The 13,203-nt window shown below is 45.0% G+C and overlaps 1 protein-coding gene across 1 annotated transcript in view; it reads right to left on the bottom strand.

The window, feature by feature from the left end:
• The window catches only part of ric1 (RIC1 homolog, RAB6A GEF complex partner 1), a 28,809-nt gene extending 15,622 nt beyond the window's left edge, over positions 1-13,187 (bottom strand). The window contains exons 1-2 of the mRNA XM_072453076.1: positions 12,601-13,187; positions 11,348-11,455 (exon numbers count right to left, since the gene is read on the bottom strand). Coding sequence (XP_072309177.1) covers positions 11,348-11,455; positions 12,601-12,741 — 249 coding nt within the window. The 5' untranslated portion in view covers positions 12,742-13,187. The remainder of the gene's footprint in view (positions 1-11,347; positions 11,456-12,600) is intronic.
• Positions 13,188-13,203: the final 16 nt, after the last annotated feature.

The raw sequence follows: 13,203 nt of genomic DNA on the forward strand, positions 1-13,203 counted from the left end.
GGGATTCGAACCTTCCTCCCTTTCATGTTTCCGCAGGTTTCCCCTCCCACTAAAAACATGTACATTTCCTGGTTAAATAATAGTCTGCAAATACATAAATGAATAAACTTCAAACACATTACATTCTGCCGTTCATTTAAAGCAACTCACGGAATCGTTCATTGTCGGTGGCATAAAGTAGATTCAATACAACCATTTATCATACATACATTAGAGTTCGGTCATTTTGTTTATTGAGACAAGCTGACGTGGCAAGCGCTGATAAAACTTTCACACGCGTTGTCAAGGATACCACCGAAACCGATCCGGCAAGACTGAAACATGACACGGAACAGGACCAAAGTCCGTGGACCTTTTTAGCGTGGACGTTCTTTTTTGTTTCTGTTCAATGTTGATATTTTAGTTGTTTGTTAGTTCATTTGTAGTTCAAAAACACATGCAAAAAGCTCAGCGTGCACAGTAAAATGCAGCCAGGAGAATTGCCAAAAAGACTGACAAACTACACATAGATTTCAGAAGATGTTTGTACCTATCTAAACTAAAGGGCTAACACTTTTATACAGGATAAGAGGATATTTAGTGGCAATTTAGAGGCAATTATGGTGCTTCAAAAACTGCAGCCTTTGCAAATTGCCAACCGCGTTCATTCAAATTGCAATTTTTATCTTAAAGCACTTATTATGATTTATTATACCCCTATCTGTGTCATTAAACGATATTTTTTGTACAAGTCTGTGTAGTCCAGATAACAATTGCAATTATTTGTTATAGCCGACGAGTCACGATTAGTCAATTAATTGTTGCAGCCCTAATTGTACAGTAAATAATAAAGCAAACAGACTCCAACTATAACCTAGCTGAAATTATGATTAATTTCACAGAGACGTGATGAGTGCGACTACAGTAAAGCAGCACTTCCATCCCACGAGGCAAAGAAAGCAACGGTGCAGAGGTGGACGGAGGTTTTAGGAGACACAGAGGATCGTCTCAGGCGTCTGAAGGTGAAAGCCCACTAAAAGCAGCACATTAGCCGCACAACACCACATTCTTCGACCGTTACGGACACGCACGCACAGACAATTACACAGGAAACGAGTGTCCATTGTGCGCTGAGGACCGGCGAAGTTGACAGCAAACAAAAGAATGACGTAGTCGACAAAGTTGCGTCCGAAAAGAATGAAACGCAGAGACTGGCGTAAAGCTAAGAATCCAGTTTGGTATTTGTTCATAGCTTGGCGTGGCTCCAAAAAAAAGGAGAAAGGGAACATTTGGGGCTTGGATAAATCCCAAAACACACACACACACACACGTAAGTGTTGTTAAAGTAAGTATTTCCCTGCAAAAATGACCTCATGCTTTCAAAAGCAACACATCTCATTCCATCAGTCACTTTTGTCTCTCGCCCCAACTTAAACCTGGCATTTAAAGAAACTACATCGGCTTAAAAATAGACGCCGTCGTGGTTTGTGCGGGGTTGGTATGCGAGCTTCAGGGACTGCGGGCGGAGGGAAGCCAAACATCTGGAAAACAGCTGAGCGTTGAGGTGACGACAACTGTCCCGACTCTGAAGTCCCCACCTCACAAAGACACAATAACACCTCAGTGGGATTGTGAAGAGGAGGTGTATTAGCGAGGCTGGGGGCAAAAACGCTAAGATCTTAAATGAGGGCAAGTGGCCGGGTAGAGTGCCCGTTATTGTGGCAAGCTTGTCTGCCTCTCCACACTTGAAATGGAGGTGAAAAGCTGCCTTTATTGTAAAGCAAAGGGGCCTGTGTTTTTTTTTTACCGTTTATAATGTGTAAAATAGATGCAGGCTTTTATGATTGATAAGAGACACTCACTGAACAATGCGAGTCAACTGGGCGTGATCTAGGTCAAATAAAAAGGAACAACTATCAAGTTACAGGACCAATTTCTATCACACGAAAATCCATGAGTTTCAGAAGGATGAGAAATTAGTACCGTGGCCGTAGCAATTAACAATTTAAACAAAGTATTATAGCTTTTGAATGGGAAAAGGTCCTTTACAAAAAACAAAATTTACTTGTGTGTAAAATATTTATTTAGAGGTTGACCGATATATTGGTCATCAGCTTTGGGTGGACAAACAGCTGAAAGGAACGACAACACTTCAGTGCAAATGTGATTACGCTGCTCCCTTATTGGTTTGTTGTAAAAAAGGGTTACAGTCCGCGGATGTCTAAAATTATTTCTATTGACAATATATTGTATAAGATAAGATAAGATATTCCTTTATTGTCCCACATGGGGAAATTTCATTGGTGCAACGCAGGTAGATACAGAGGTAGATACAGAAGAACAGATCACTTATAGGAAGTCTGAAAAACACTTTCAGTAGAAGATCTCCTATAAATAAATAAAAACTCCCATAGACAAATAAATAAATAAATAAATACATAAATACCATTGCATGTGATCACGACAGTAATTGCACATGAATATGTGTCACGATAGCACATAGACTGCACATGAATTTCACAGTAATTGCACATGAATTGCACATGAATTCCAACAGCAATTGCACATATGACAGAATTGCACATCAGTATTAGGTTAGGTCAGTATTGCGAGTGTTCAGTACTAACAGTTTTTGTTATAAAGTCTGACAGCAGCAGGAAGGAAAGACCTACGGAACCTTTCCTTCACACAGCGAGGGTGGATCAGTCTCTCACTGAAGCTGCTCTCCAGAGCGGAGAGAGTGTCCTGCAGGGGGTGACACTCATGGTCCAGCATAGATGTGAATCTAGCCAGGACCCTCCTGTCCCCCACCTCCTGTACCGAGTCCAGAGCACAGCCCAGGACGGAGTTGGACTTCTTGATGACTCTGTCCAGCCTCTTCCTCTCCCTCTCTGTGATGCTGCTGCTCCAGCAGGCCACACCGTACTGGAGGGCTGATGCCACCACAGAGTCGTAGAAGGTCTTCAGGAGTGGCCCTGTCTGTGTTATGAGTCCAGTCCAGTTTGTGGTTCAGATGAACACCCAGGTACTTGTATGAGTCCACTCTCTCAATGTCCCATCCCTGGATGTTCACTGGTGAGGGGGCAGTAGAGTGGCGTCTGCGGAAATCCACCACCATCTCCTTGGTCTTCCCCGCGTTGATGAGGAGGTGGTTCCGCTGACACCAGTCCACAAAGTCCTGCGCCAGTCCTCTGTACTCCCCGTCATCGTCGTCCCTGATGAGTCCGATGATGGCAGAGTCGTCAGAGAACTTCTGCAGGACACAGCTGTCCGTGTCATGTCTGAAGTCTGCAGTGTAAAGGGTGAAGAGAAAGGGCGCGAGGACAGTGCCCTGGGGCGCCCCCACACTGCAGGTCCGAGTGTCAGACACACAGTTCCGGGCTCTCACAAACTGGGGTCGGTCTGTGAGGTAGTCCAGGATCCACTCTGCCAGGTCATACTCCACACCAGCCGTCTCCAGCTTGTCCCTCAGGAGCAGCGGCTGGATGGTGTTGAAGGCGCTGGAAAGATCGAAGAACAGAATCCTCACAGAGCTGCCAGGCTTTTCCAGGTGAGAGAGAGAGCGGTGCAGCAGGGAGATGACGGCGTCCTCCACTCCGATGCCAGACCGATATGCAAACTGCAGCAGGTCCATGGCTGAGCTCACGGTGGAGCGGAGGTGGTCCAGGACTAGCCGCTCCAGTGTCTTCATCAGGTGGGACGTGAGAGCCACTGGCCTGAAGCTGTTGAGGTCTTTGGCGCGCAGTGTCTTGGGCACAGGTACCAGACAGGAGGTCTTCCAGACCTGTGGTACCACCCTCAGCTTCAGGCTCATGTTGAAGACATGCTCCACAACTCCACACAGTTCATCTGCGCAGGACTTAAGGAGCCTGGGGCTGATGCCATCAGGTCCTGCTGCCTTCCTCACTTTAATCCTCTTCAGCTCACTCCTCACCTGTGCTGCTGTGACAGTCAGTGGTTGGCAGGGGGACCGTGTGCTGGGGGGATGGGTGAGTCCAGGCGAAGTGGGGAGCTGACGGTCCGGGGCAGATAAGCGAAGAGGAACAGATGCAGGGCATTGTCCAGCTGTGGAAGAGGGAGCATGCAGCTGTGCAGGGGGAGGGACGGGTGATCGATCAAACCTCAAGAAGTGAGCATTTAAATCATTCACCCACTGTAGATCCCCCTCTGTCTGGGCAGGGGGGATTTTGAAGCCCGAGATGGTTTTCAGGCTCCTCCACACTCCCTGACTTCCTCCTCAGCTCCTTCTGCACAGTCCTCAGCTCCTCCTTGTTCCCTGACCTGAAGGCTTTCTTCTTCTCCTTCAGCAGAGCCTTCAGTTCACGGTTAATCCATGGCTTATTGTTTGGAAAACACTGCACCGTCCGGGAGGGAACAATGTTCTCAAAACAGAAGTTGATGTAGTCCGTGATGCACTCTGTGATGGTGTTGATGTGCTCCCCATGTGGGTCATAAAGCTCAGTCCAGACAGTGGTGCTGAAGCAGTCCCTCAGAGCCTCCTCGCTCTCAGCAGACCACATCCTCACCTCACGGGACACCACAGGCTGCCTGCGCACGATGGGTTCATACACAGGCCTCAGATGTACAAGGTTGTGGTCCGAGCTGCCCAGGGGAGGGAGGGGGGAAGAAGAATAAGCCTCCTTGGTGTTGGCAAAAAACAAGTCCAATGTTCTATTCTCTCTGGTGGGGCAGGTAACATACTGGGTGTATGTTGGTAGAACAGAAGAGGGAGACGCGTGGTTAAAGTCACCAGAGATGAGGAAGAGAGCCTGTGGATGCTGTGTTTGCAGCCTACAAGTGCAGGAGAGCAGTGCTTCACAAGCATTTTCAGCATTGGCAGACGGGGCCACATAGACTGCGATCAAAATCACATGTGAGAACTCCCGGGGCAGATAATATGGCCTCATGCCAATAGCCAATAGTTCAATATCCTTGTTACATAGCTGCTCCCTCACTGTGCAGTGTTCGGGTTTGGACCAGCTCGTGTTCACATACACCGCCAGACCTCCTCCTCTTTTCTTCAAGCATTCTCTCGTTCTGTCCGCCCGCAGCAGATGAAAATTGTCCAAACCTACAATAGAGTCTGGCATTTCTGCTGTTAACCAGGTCTCTGTGAAAATCAAGACGCTGCTGTCCCTATAAATCCTCTGGGACCGCATGAGGCTCGCTATTTCCGTCATTTTATTTTGAAGGGACCTCACGTTACCCATGACTACGGCGGGAACCGACTTCCTGTTTTCTCCTCTCTTCTCTCGGAGATTACGTCCAGCTCGTCTGCCTCGTTGCGTTTTCCTTAGGATGTCCGCCGGGATAACGTGACGATCTCCGGGTAAGACGACTGTTCTCGGCAGTTTCATGAGTTCCTCCTTTGTGTAAACGCGGTACGGCGCCGGCCGGGGGGCGGGGCCAGAGCCGGGGGGCTCAGAGCCAAGACACATCGCAACGACACGACGAAAACACTCAATCCAGCCGAATAAAGTCAAAACAAGTTAATTTAAAGCGATTCCAGTGCGTGTCCCGATCGTTCGTGAAGTTCCTCTTTCATATAAACGTGTATATAAACGTGTACCAACGACACGCCGTACTTTAGCGGCGGCCGGAGGGCGCGGGGGCTGGTGGGCTCGCTCGGAGCTAGCTCACGTCACAACAACACAACGAAAAACGCTCAAATCCAGCCGAAAAAAGTCAAAAACAGTTGAATAAAAAACTATTCCAGCGCGTGTCCCTATCGTACAGTAAAATAGAAAAAATATACTAACTATATATACAAAATATAGGAGATGAAGCACAATAAGTGTGAGAAAGAAGAGAGAGCGTTTACACCGGGCTGCCAGCTGTACCAGCGCCTTATGACGCCCATAGCATATATTTTGGGGGGGGGAAATTATTAAAATGGGTCTTATATTGGCCTAAAATTATCGGCAGAGCTTAAAGGACCCCCTGGGTTCTATTTCTATTGCATCGGCCCATATTAGGTGTCAAATTATTTCTTAGACACATCTCAGCGTTTCCCGTTCATAGAGAAGAGAAGAAGCCCCAATCTAAAATAAGACGAGCAATAAATTGGTTAAAAAAATTATACTTCTAACTCATTGTATTATCGTTAATATATAGAGGTAACTTTATTGAGTCTGTCCTTTTTGATTAATAGCAATAATTTACTCTTTACTACTCTTTTTTTCACCAGCACCTGCTGTAAAAAAACCAGGATGTTTGTTGTACTTCCAGTTGTTGATACAGGTCAGGGTTATATTATTTTCATCATAATAATAATACACTTGAATTGTGCTTTTCAAGATATCAAAAGATGCTTTGCATAAAGAGATGAACGTAGACCAGGTGTGCTCGTGTCCACTTTGCCTGTAAATAGAATCTAATCAAATTGTCAATCCATTAAATATTGTTTCAAATAAAGTCATATAAAACTGTACTTAAAATGTTTGTGAGCTACAACGAGTTTTCAAAAACAAATCCATTCATCATTTTAGAATAAAATCCTACAGAAGCTTTGACAGATGTAAAACAGCAGAAGCAGTTGTGTTTGGTGGGAAGTGAACACACAATGGCTCCTGTTGTGTTTGACATCAACTCATCTCTTTTCCAAACATTTTCACAACAATACAGGACACAACTGCACATTTGTCTCTGAAGTTTCTATCCAAATAATCTATAATGAAATGATTCCCCTTATGTCCCATTTTATTGCCCAATGTAATGTGTGCATTTCCGCATGTAAACAGTGTATGGCCCAAAGTAAAGACAGGGTTATATAGAGGTTATAGAAGAGCCCTGGTCAGCTCAACTTTTAATCTGAGAAGACAGAGCCACCTTCACTTCAATACTTTTCTAAACAAAGATTACTCAACATTGTACTTTCACCATTCAGTAGACTGTACTTGAAATACACATGAAAATGTTAACAAAGCAAAGATTTCAATTAATAAAAACTAAACAAACTAAAATTTGATCTCCATCAGAATAGGAATCAGAAAGGTGTTTATTGCCATTTGTCGATGAACAAAAAATCACAGACATAGGAACTTGTCCTGGTGATTCGGTGCAACACAAACGACAAACATTGAACAGTTGAAGTTGAGTAGTGCAATATAAGTGAACAGTGCAATGAGTACAAGGTGCTTAGACAGTGTTCATGAGTCCAACAGCAGAGGGAAAGAAACAGTTCTTACGACGGGAGGTTCTGGTCCGGATGGACCGAAGCCTCCTGCCTGGGAGGAGCGTCTCAAATAGTCCGTGTCCAGGGTGAGAAGGGTCGGCTGTGATAGGACCTGCTCGTCCCAGAGCCCTGGAGATGTACATGTCCTGCAGAGATGGAAGTTCGCGGCCTATCACCTTCTCAACAGAGTGTACAATGCTCTGTAGTCTCCGTTTGTCCCTGGCTGTGGCTCCAGTGTACCACATGGTGATGGAGGAAGTGAGGATGGACTCTATGATGGCCGTTTAGAATTGCACTATCATCTGCGCTGTCAGCTTGGCTTTCCTCAGCTGCTGCAGGAAGTTCATCCTCTGCTGGGCCTTCTTGATGAGGGAGCTGATGGTGGGCTCCCACTTGAAGTCCTGGGTGATGGTGGTGCAAGCCTTGAAATCATTATTTTTACGTCCCTGTCAACATGACAGGTACCAATCATTTGGTACCTGTCATGGCTAATTCTGAATCAGTCACAAGTGTTTTATTGATGTCTTCATTTGGCTTCATGCTGTCGCTGCCAACATTAAAGACACAGTAGACACACCGGTCTTTCCTCGTCTCCACCTCAGTCACAGTGAAGCCAAGTGCTACATACACTTCCTCATATTTCCTTGTTTTATTAGCTTTTGGTTGACTTTTGTTTGTTTTGTTATTAGGGATATCACAATATCAATTTTAGTCACAATTATCATGAGAAATATCACGATTATTCACAATTATCAGAAAAAAGTAAGGAAACATTTTTATATATTTTTTTCTTCCTACTCTAATACAGCATATTCATTTAAAAATAAAATGGCCATAAATTGATGAAATAATATAAAAGTATGCTTATTGGCCCCTCATTGTAGCTCTTTTAAGCATTAGATCATTTATTAATGAGATGATCTCCATGGTAACGCTCGGGGGAGGGGCTTTAAACTTTCCTTTGGCTCACGCCAACAACAAAAAGATTTGTGAAGAACAAAAAAGCATTTACAGGTAAGATTACGCACTGGAACTACCTGTTACCTCTTCTCTCTTTCCCTCACTCTCCCTCTGGGCCGCTCTGGTGCGCGTCCAAAGCGTCTGAAACGCTCCCGACGTGTTGCCCGACTAGTTGAGAAGGACTGCTCTAGCCAGTCACGGGCACAAAACTTAGCGAGATCATCATCAATTAAATTCTTGACAGTGATCTCTTGAGTATCCCTGCAGCCGCTGGTTTTTGTTTGTGTTTGACAGCGGCAGCGTGGTGTTTATCTGCCATGATTTTCTCAGCGCGCACATCCGCTACGCTGCCTTCCACTGCTGTACAACTACGACAATAATCGTGGACTGTAGTGTAGCGCGCACAGTTTGTGCATAGGAATCGCTTTGGGTATGTTCACCGCGCTGTTTTTGCCAATTCAAAATATATTACGGCGAAAAATTTGCGTTGGTCAGTATGTCCGGAGCCTTGATTTTGGAGTCGGTCAAAACTGATTTTTGCGTCGGTCATTGACCGTGTCCGACCCGTTATTTCGAGGCTTGTCAGGTGCCGAGAAAGCGGAGAGAGTTCACAATGGTGATGGGGGAGGCTTTGACTTTCCTGAAGTCCACGATCATCTCCACTGTTTTCTGGGCGTTGAGCTCCATGTTGTTACCGCTGCACCAGGACACCAGCCGGTCCACCTCCCTCCTGTAGGCAGACTCATCCCCGTCCGAGATGAGCCCGATGAGGGTGGTGTCATCCGCAAACTTGATTAGTTTAATGGAGTCGTGGCTGGAGGTGCAGCAGTTTGTGTACAGGGAGAAGAGCAGGAGAGAAAGTACACATCCCTGTGGATATCTGTGCTGATAGTCCGTGTGTCTGAGACATTCTTCCCCAGCCGCACGCACTGCGTCCGATCCGTCAGGAAGTCGGGGATCCATCTGCAGGTGGAGTCGGGTACGTTGAGCTAGGAGAGCTTGTCCTGGAGCAGAGCAGGGAGGATGGTGTTGAATGCAGAGCTGAAGTCCACAAACAGGATCCTTGCATAGGTTCCCGGGTAGTCCAGGTGCTGCAGGGTGAAGTGGAGTGCCAGTCGTTTACAGACCTGTTGGTATATAGGCGAACTGCAGGGGGTCCAGCAGGGGGGAGGTGCGGGACTTGAGGTGGGGGAGGACCAGGCGCTCAAATGACTTTATGACTACAGACGTCAGAGCCACAGGTCTGTAGTCATCAAGTCCAGTGATCCATGCAGGTGTACACAGCAGACTCTGCAGTTCTCTGTTGCCACATCAAACTCTACTCAACATGTTTGATTAGGGGTAGGCAATATGCAAAATAAATACATAAAAAATATATATTATAGCTATATAATATATTATATTATGTTATATGATTTATTAATCTTTATTTAACAAGGCAAAAATACCTTTGAGGTGGAGATAACCTGCTGGGGCACACAGCCTCGCTCACTCCGAGCTGCTCTGAACTGCTCTGAACTGCTGTGAGCCGCCAGAGAACGGCCCGGGCCGCACAAACTCGTCCTGTCGAGGCTTCTGTAGGAGCGACTGCCCTGGCCAACCTTTGGCATTATTGTAATACACAGGTCATTCATACAGGAAAAGGCTTTTCAAACTGGTTCTATTTGTGAGTAATCCCTGTGTTTAGAGCTCATTTGACGCTTTCATGCACACTGCAGTGAGGCGCGCACGTGGTGCAGATGTGCTTCTGCACAAACCTGGGCCATGACCAGAGCACAACACAGGAAAGAGACCGACAGGAGCCTCCATGTTTATGTGAACTATAATAGGACTCATGTGAAATATAGGACAGAGAAGGCCTTACTGCCTCTGCGTTAGGGCTGGGTATTGCCAAGACCCAAATTTACCAAATGGGTAATGTCGGTGTAATCCCTCATTCGTCCAGGCGTGTTCCATAGTAGAAAAAGCTTCAGTTGTAGTCATCTGGACTCAGTTAGAAAAAAATATAATATATATTTTTTTCTAACTGAGTCCAGATGACTACAACTGGGTAACAACAAACATTTCTACAAATGGGTAATGTTTTCACTCTGGATAAGAAAATGTATGAAATTTCATGTCAAAAAGTACTTATTTATAAATCCATTATGCTCCAATAACTTCATACATCCAACCAACTGATCCAAATAGAAATAGGAACACATTCTAGTAAAGTATTGTATGTTTCTTGCCAAACAATTGTCATGGTCTGAACATGCAGCAGCAGCATCTTCTGCACAGATCAGCTTCTGATCATGTCCACAGCTCCTTCTCACCTCACAGCAGATCAAAAGTACTATTCCACCTCGTTTAAAGGCTACAGGTCACAAAAATCTTTTTTAAAAATGTAAGAATAATAATACTATATATATTTTTAATTAAAAAAAAAAATCTATACTGTGACTCGGTATCAATATGCATATCGATACAGAGTCCGTGACGATATATTGCTGAATCAATATTTTGAACACAACTCTGCTCTGCGTTAGGCCTACATCTGTTGGATTCTTGTCCAAATAGCTTAAAATACACTATTTAGTTTAAGTTAAACTTGCCGCGCTGAAATTGAGCAGACGTTGACCTTTTTTATTCTCACTCACTAAAACTAACAGCTTTTATAAAGTTTTATCAGAATTCTGACCTGCTCCAGCTCAATTTGAGTCAATATTGTCTGGAGTATCGTAATCAATGTCACATGAACACAGCCTCATGGTCACTGAACGCAACACGTTCTTCACAGCAAGAACGTGTTTGACTCCCAGGCCGGACTGGGCCATTCTGTCCAGAGTTTGCATGTTCCTCTTTGTGTCTGGTGGTTTCCTCCATCAACCCAAAACATGCACAATAGGTCTAATCCTCTAGCTACGGTAATCCTGACCAAGCCTAGCACGGTCTGGAGATGGGCCCTGCAGCGCCCGCTGCTCCTGACAGGTTGCCCCAGTGGCATTGAAGGATGAATCAAAGCCTAACTCCTGCAGGGACAATAAAGTCTGCAGGGACAATAAAGTCTGCCTTAACCCTAACTTGGTCCCTACTCATTTTTGCAAAACGATGTTTCAAAATTGCTCAGTGCACACAACTCGACTGATCAGGGATCAGTGACACTTGCCAAAAAAAACCCAACAGCAACTCTTTTCTCAAAGAAACACTAAAGTGGTAACAAATTGTGAGAAGTGAATAAGGAAGGCTGCTTACCGCCACAGCTACCATAGTGTCGTCTGGTTTCCATTCCGCTTTTTCATAAGATCCAAACTGGGCTGCGGCTTTTGCTGATTCAATGTAGCTGACTATCAAAACACTGGGCTGTGGACAAATTCAAAACATACTGAAATAAATACACATTTTAAACTTTTAAATACATAATTTGTAGTGACTATTGAGTGAGCCAAACGTAATGGAGGGATCGGCTGTGTACACAGTGTATATTTCACATTTTACTGCAGGCTGTGTGCATTAACCTGTGGGTAGTTTCTGGGCAAACAAAGTCTTCCCTCTGTGAAATTTGGAATGTACATGTTTGGTATGAAAAAACACACACAGTGACCAGTATAGCTGTATGCATTTACTTCAATACAGTACAGTAAAGTGGGTATAATGTAACTGTATTGCGGTCGAGGTAAAGCCTTAATCATTTTGACTAAATAAAAGTCTCTACAAACAAAAGTGTATCGTTTGGTCCCATATGAGACAACATTAGAATGATTGGTAGATGAGATTACAACCTGCGATTTACATAACAGGACAGGTGGCATTGCAATAAAATTACTGATTTCTGATTCCATGACTATCAAATGCTTAGTTCACATTGATGCAAGACTTCTTATGAAGCGGCGTAACTAATATGTTCAACTACAAATGTCTGGGGAAAAAATGAACAAAAAACATGATCTGATCCGTGCAAAATACAGACAGACCAACATCTTCCTCCTCTGAAACAACTGTGGCGCTCAGACACAAGTGGGAAAGGGAAACTACAGTGTGGCTCTTATTCCACTCAATTAATTTGATTAAATCCGATACTGATGGGATAACAAACTCGAAAACACAGGGTTAAATTTAACACATACAATAACATACAATTGATTTAGGATGACTCTCGGATGAGTGTCGAAACTTTTAATTTTTCCAGATGACTACAACTGAAACAAATTGGAGCCAAATAATTCACTGAAAGGCCATCTACAGGGTCTACAAATCTAATGTGTTGACCAGAGTCCCGTCAAAGTAAAAGTTTAATGTTCCCCTTGTTTGTCATTTCAAAGCAGTAGACAATGTCCCTGCTCCGGGGGGAAGCGGAGCCCCTCCAGGACAACGCACACACAGCTGTTCAGACTCTGTACCTCTGTGGATGTGGACACATGATTGACACCGAGAGTAGCGTTGAGGCTAAACTCAATCTGCGCAATGTAAATACTTTCACGTGCAGGACGTTGCGCTGGAGTACCTACCCGACTGAACCAGATGCTGAGCTGAGTCTCAGAGATCACAGCAAAGTAAAGGCGCTGGGAGCTGGGCTGGATGAAGAAGGGCTCCTCCTCGCTCCTCAGCGGGCAGAGGAGCCTCCGGGGCCAGCCGGTCAAAAAATACATGACCGCGACACTCCAAAACACTATCGCAATGACGGAGGACCAGTCCACCCGCTCACCGCCAAACTATTTAATCCAGTCGGCTCATCGGCAGTAGAGTTTTTGTTACTAAAAGCATTAGATCCGCATAAGTAGATTGTGTTCCATGATATCACTCCATGAACGCAGCAGAGATGCACAAACAGCAGAGCTTAGCCAGAGCTAGCGCAGCTTTTCCAAGTTGTTGAAGCTAACGAGCAGCCAAACCGATCATAAGCGAAAATATAACTAACCTAGCAGTTAAACGCGGAAGTATTCCGAGTCCCTTGCTCAACACAAATAGACTGAATACACGCTCGGACTGTTTCAAATGAAGTACAGTCTGAGCCAGCGATGTTTAATAACGGCGAAGCGTCCAGCTTTAACTCCCACAGCTCTGACCGACGCCATCTTTACAACGCCGCTCACGCTGCGTGCTGATTGGCT

This window comes from Eucyclogobius newberryi, unplaced genomic scaffold (genome assembly GCF_026437365.1).
Source record: "Eucyclogobius newberryi isolate DKJ021-1_F unplaced genomic scaffold, fEucNew1.0.hap1 SCAF_2, whole genome shotgun sequence".
Classification (NCBI taxonomy): Eukaryota; Metazoa; Chordata; class Actinopteri; order Gobiiformes; family Gobiidae; genus Eucyclogobius; species Eucyclogobius newberryi.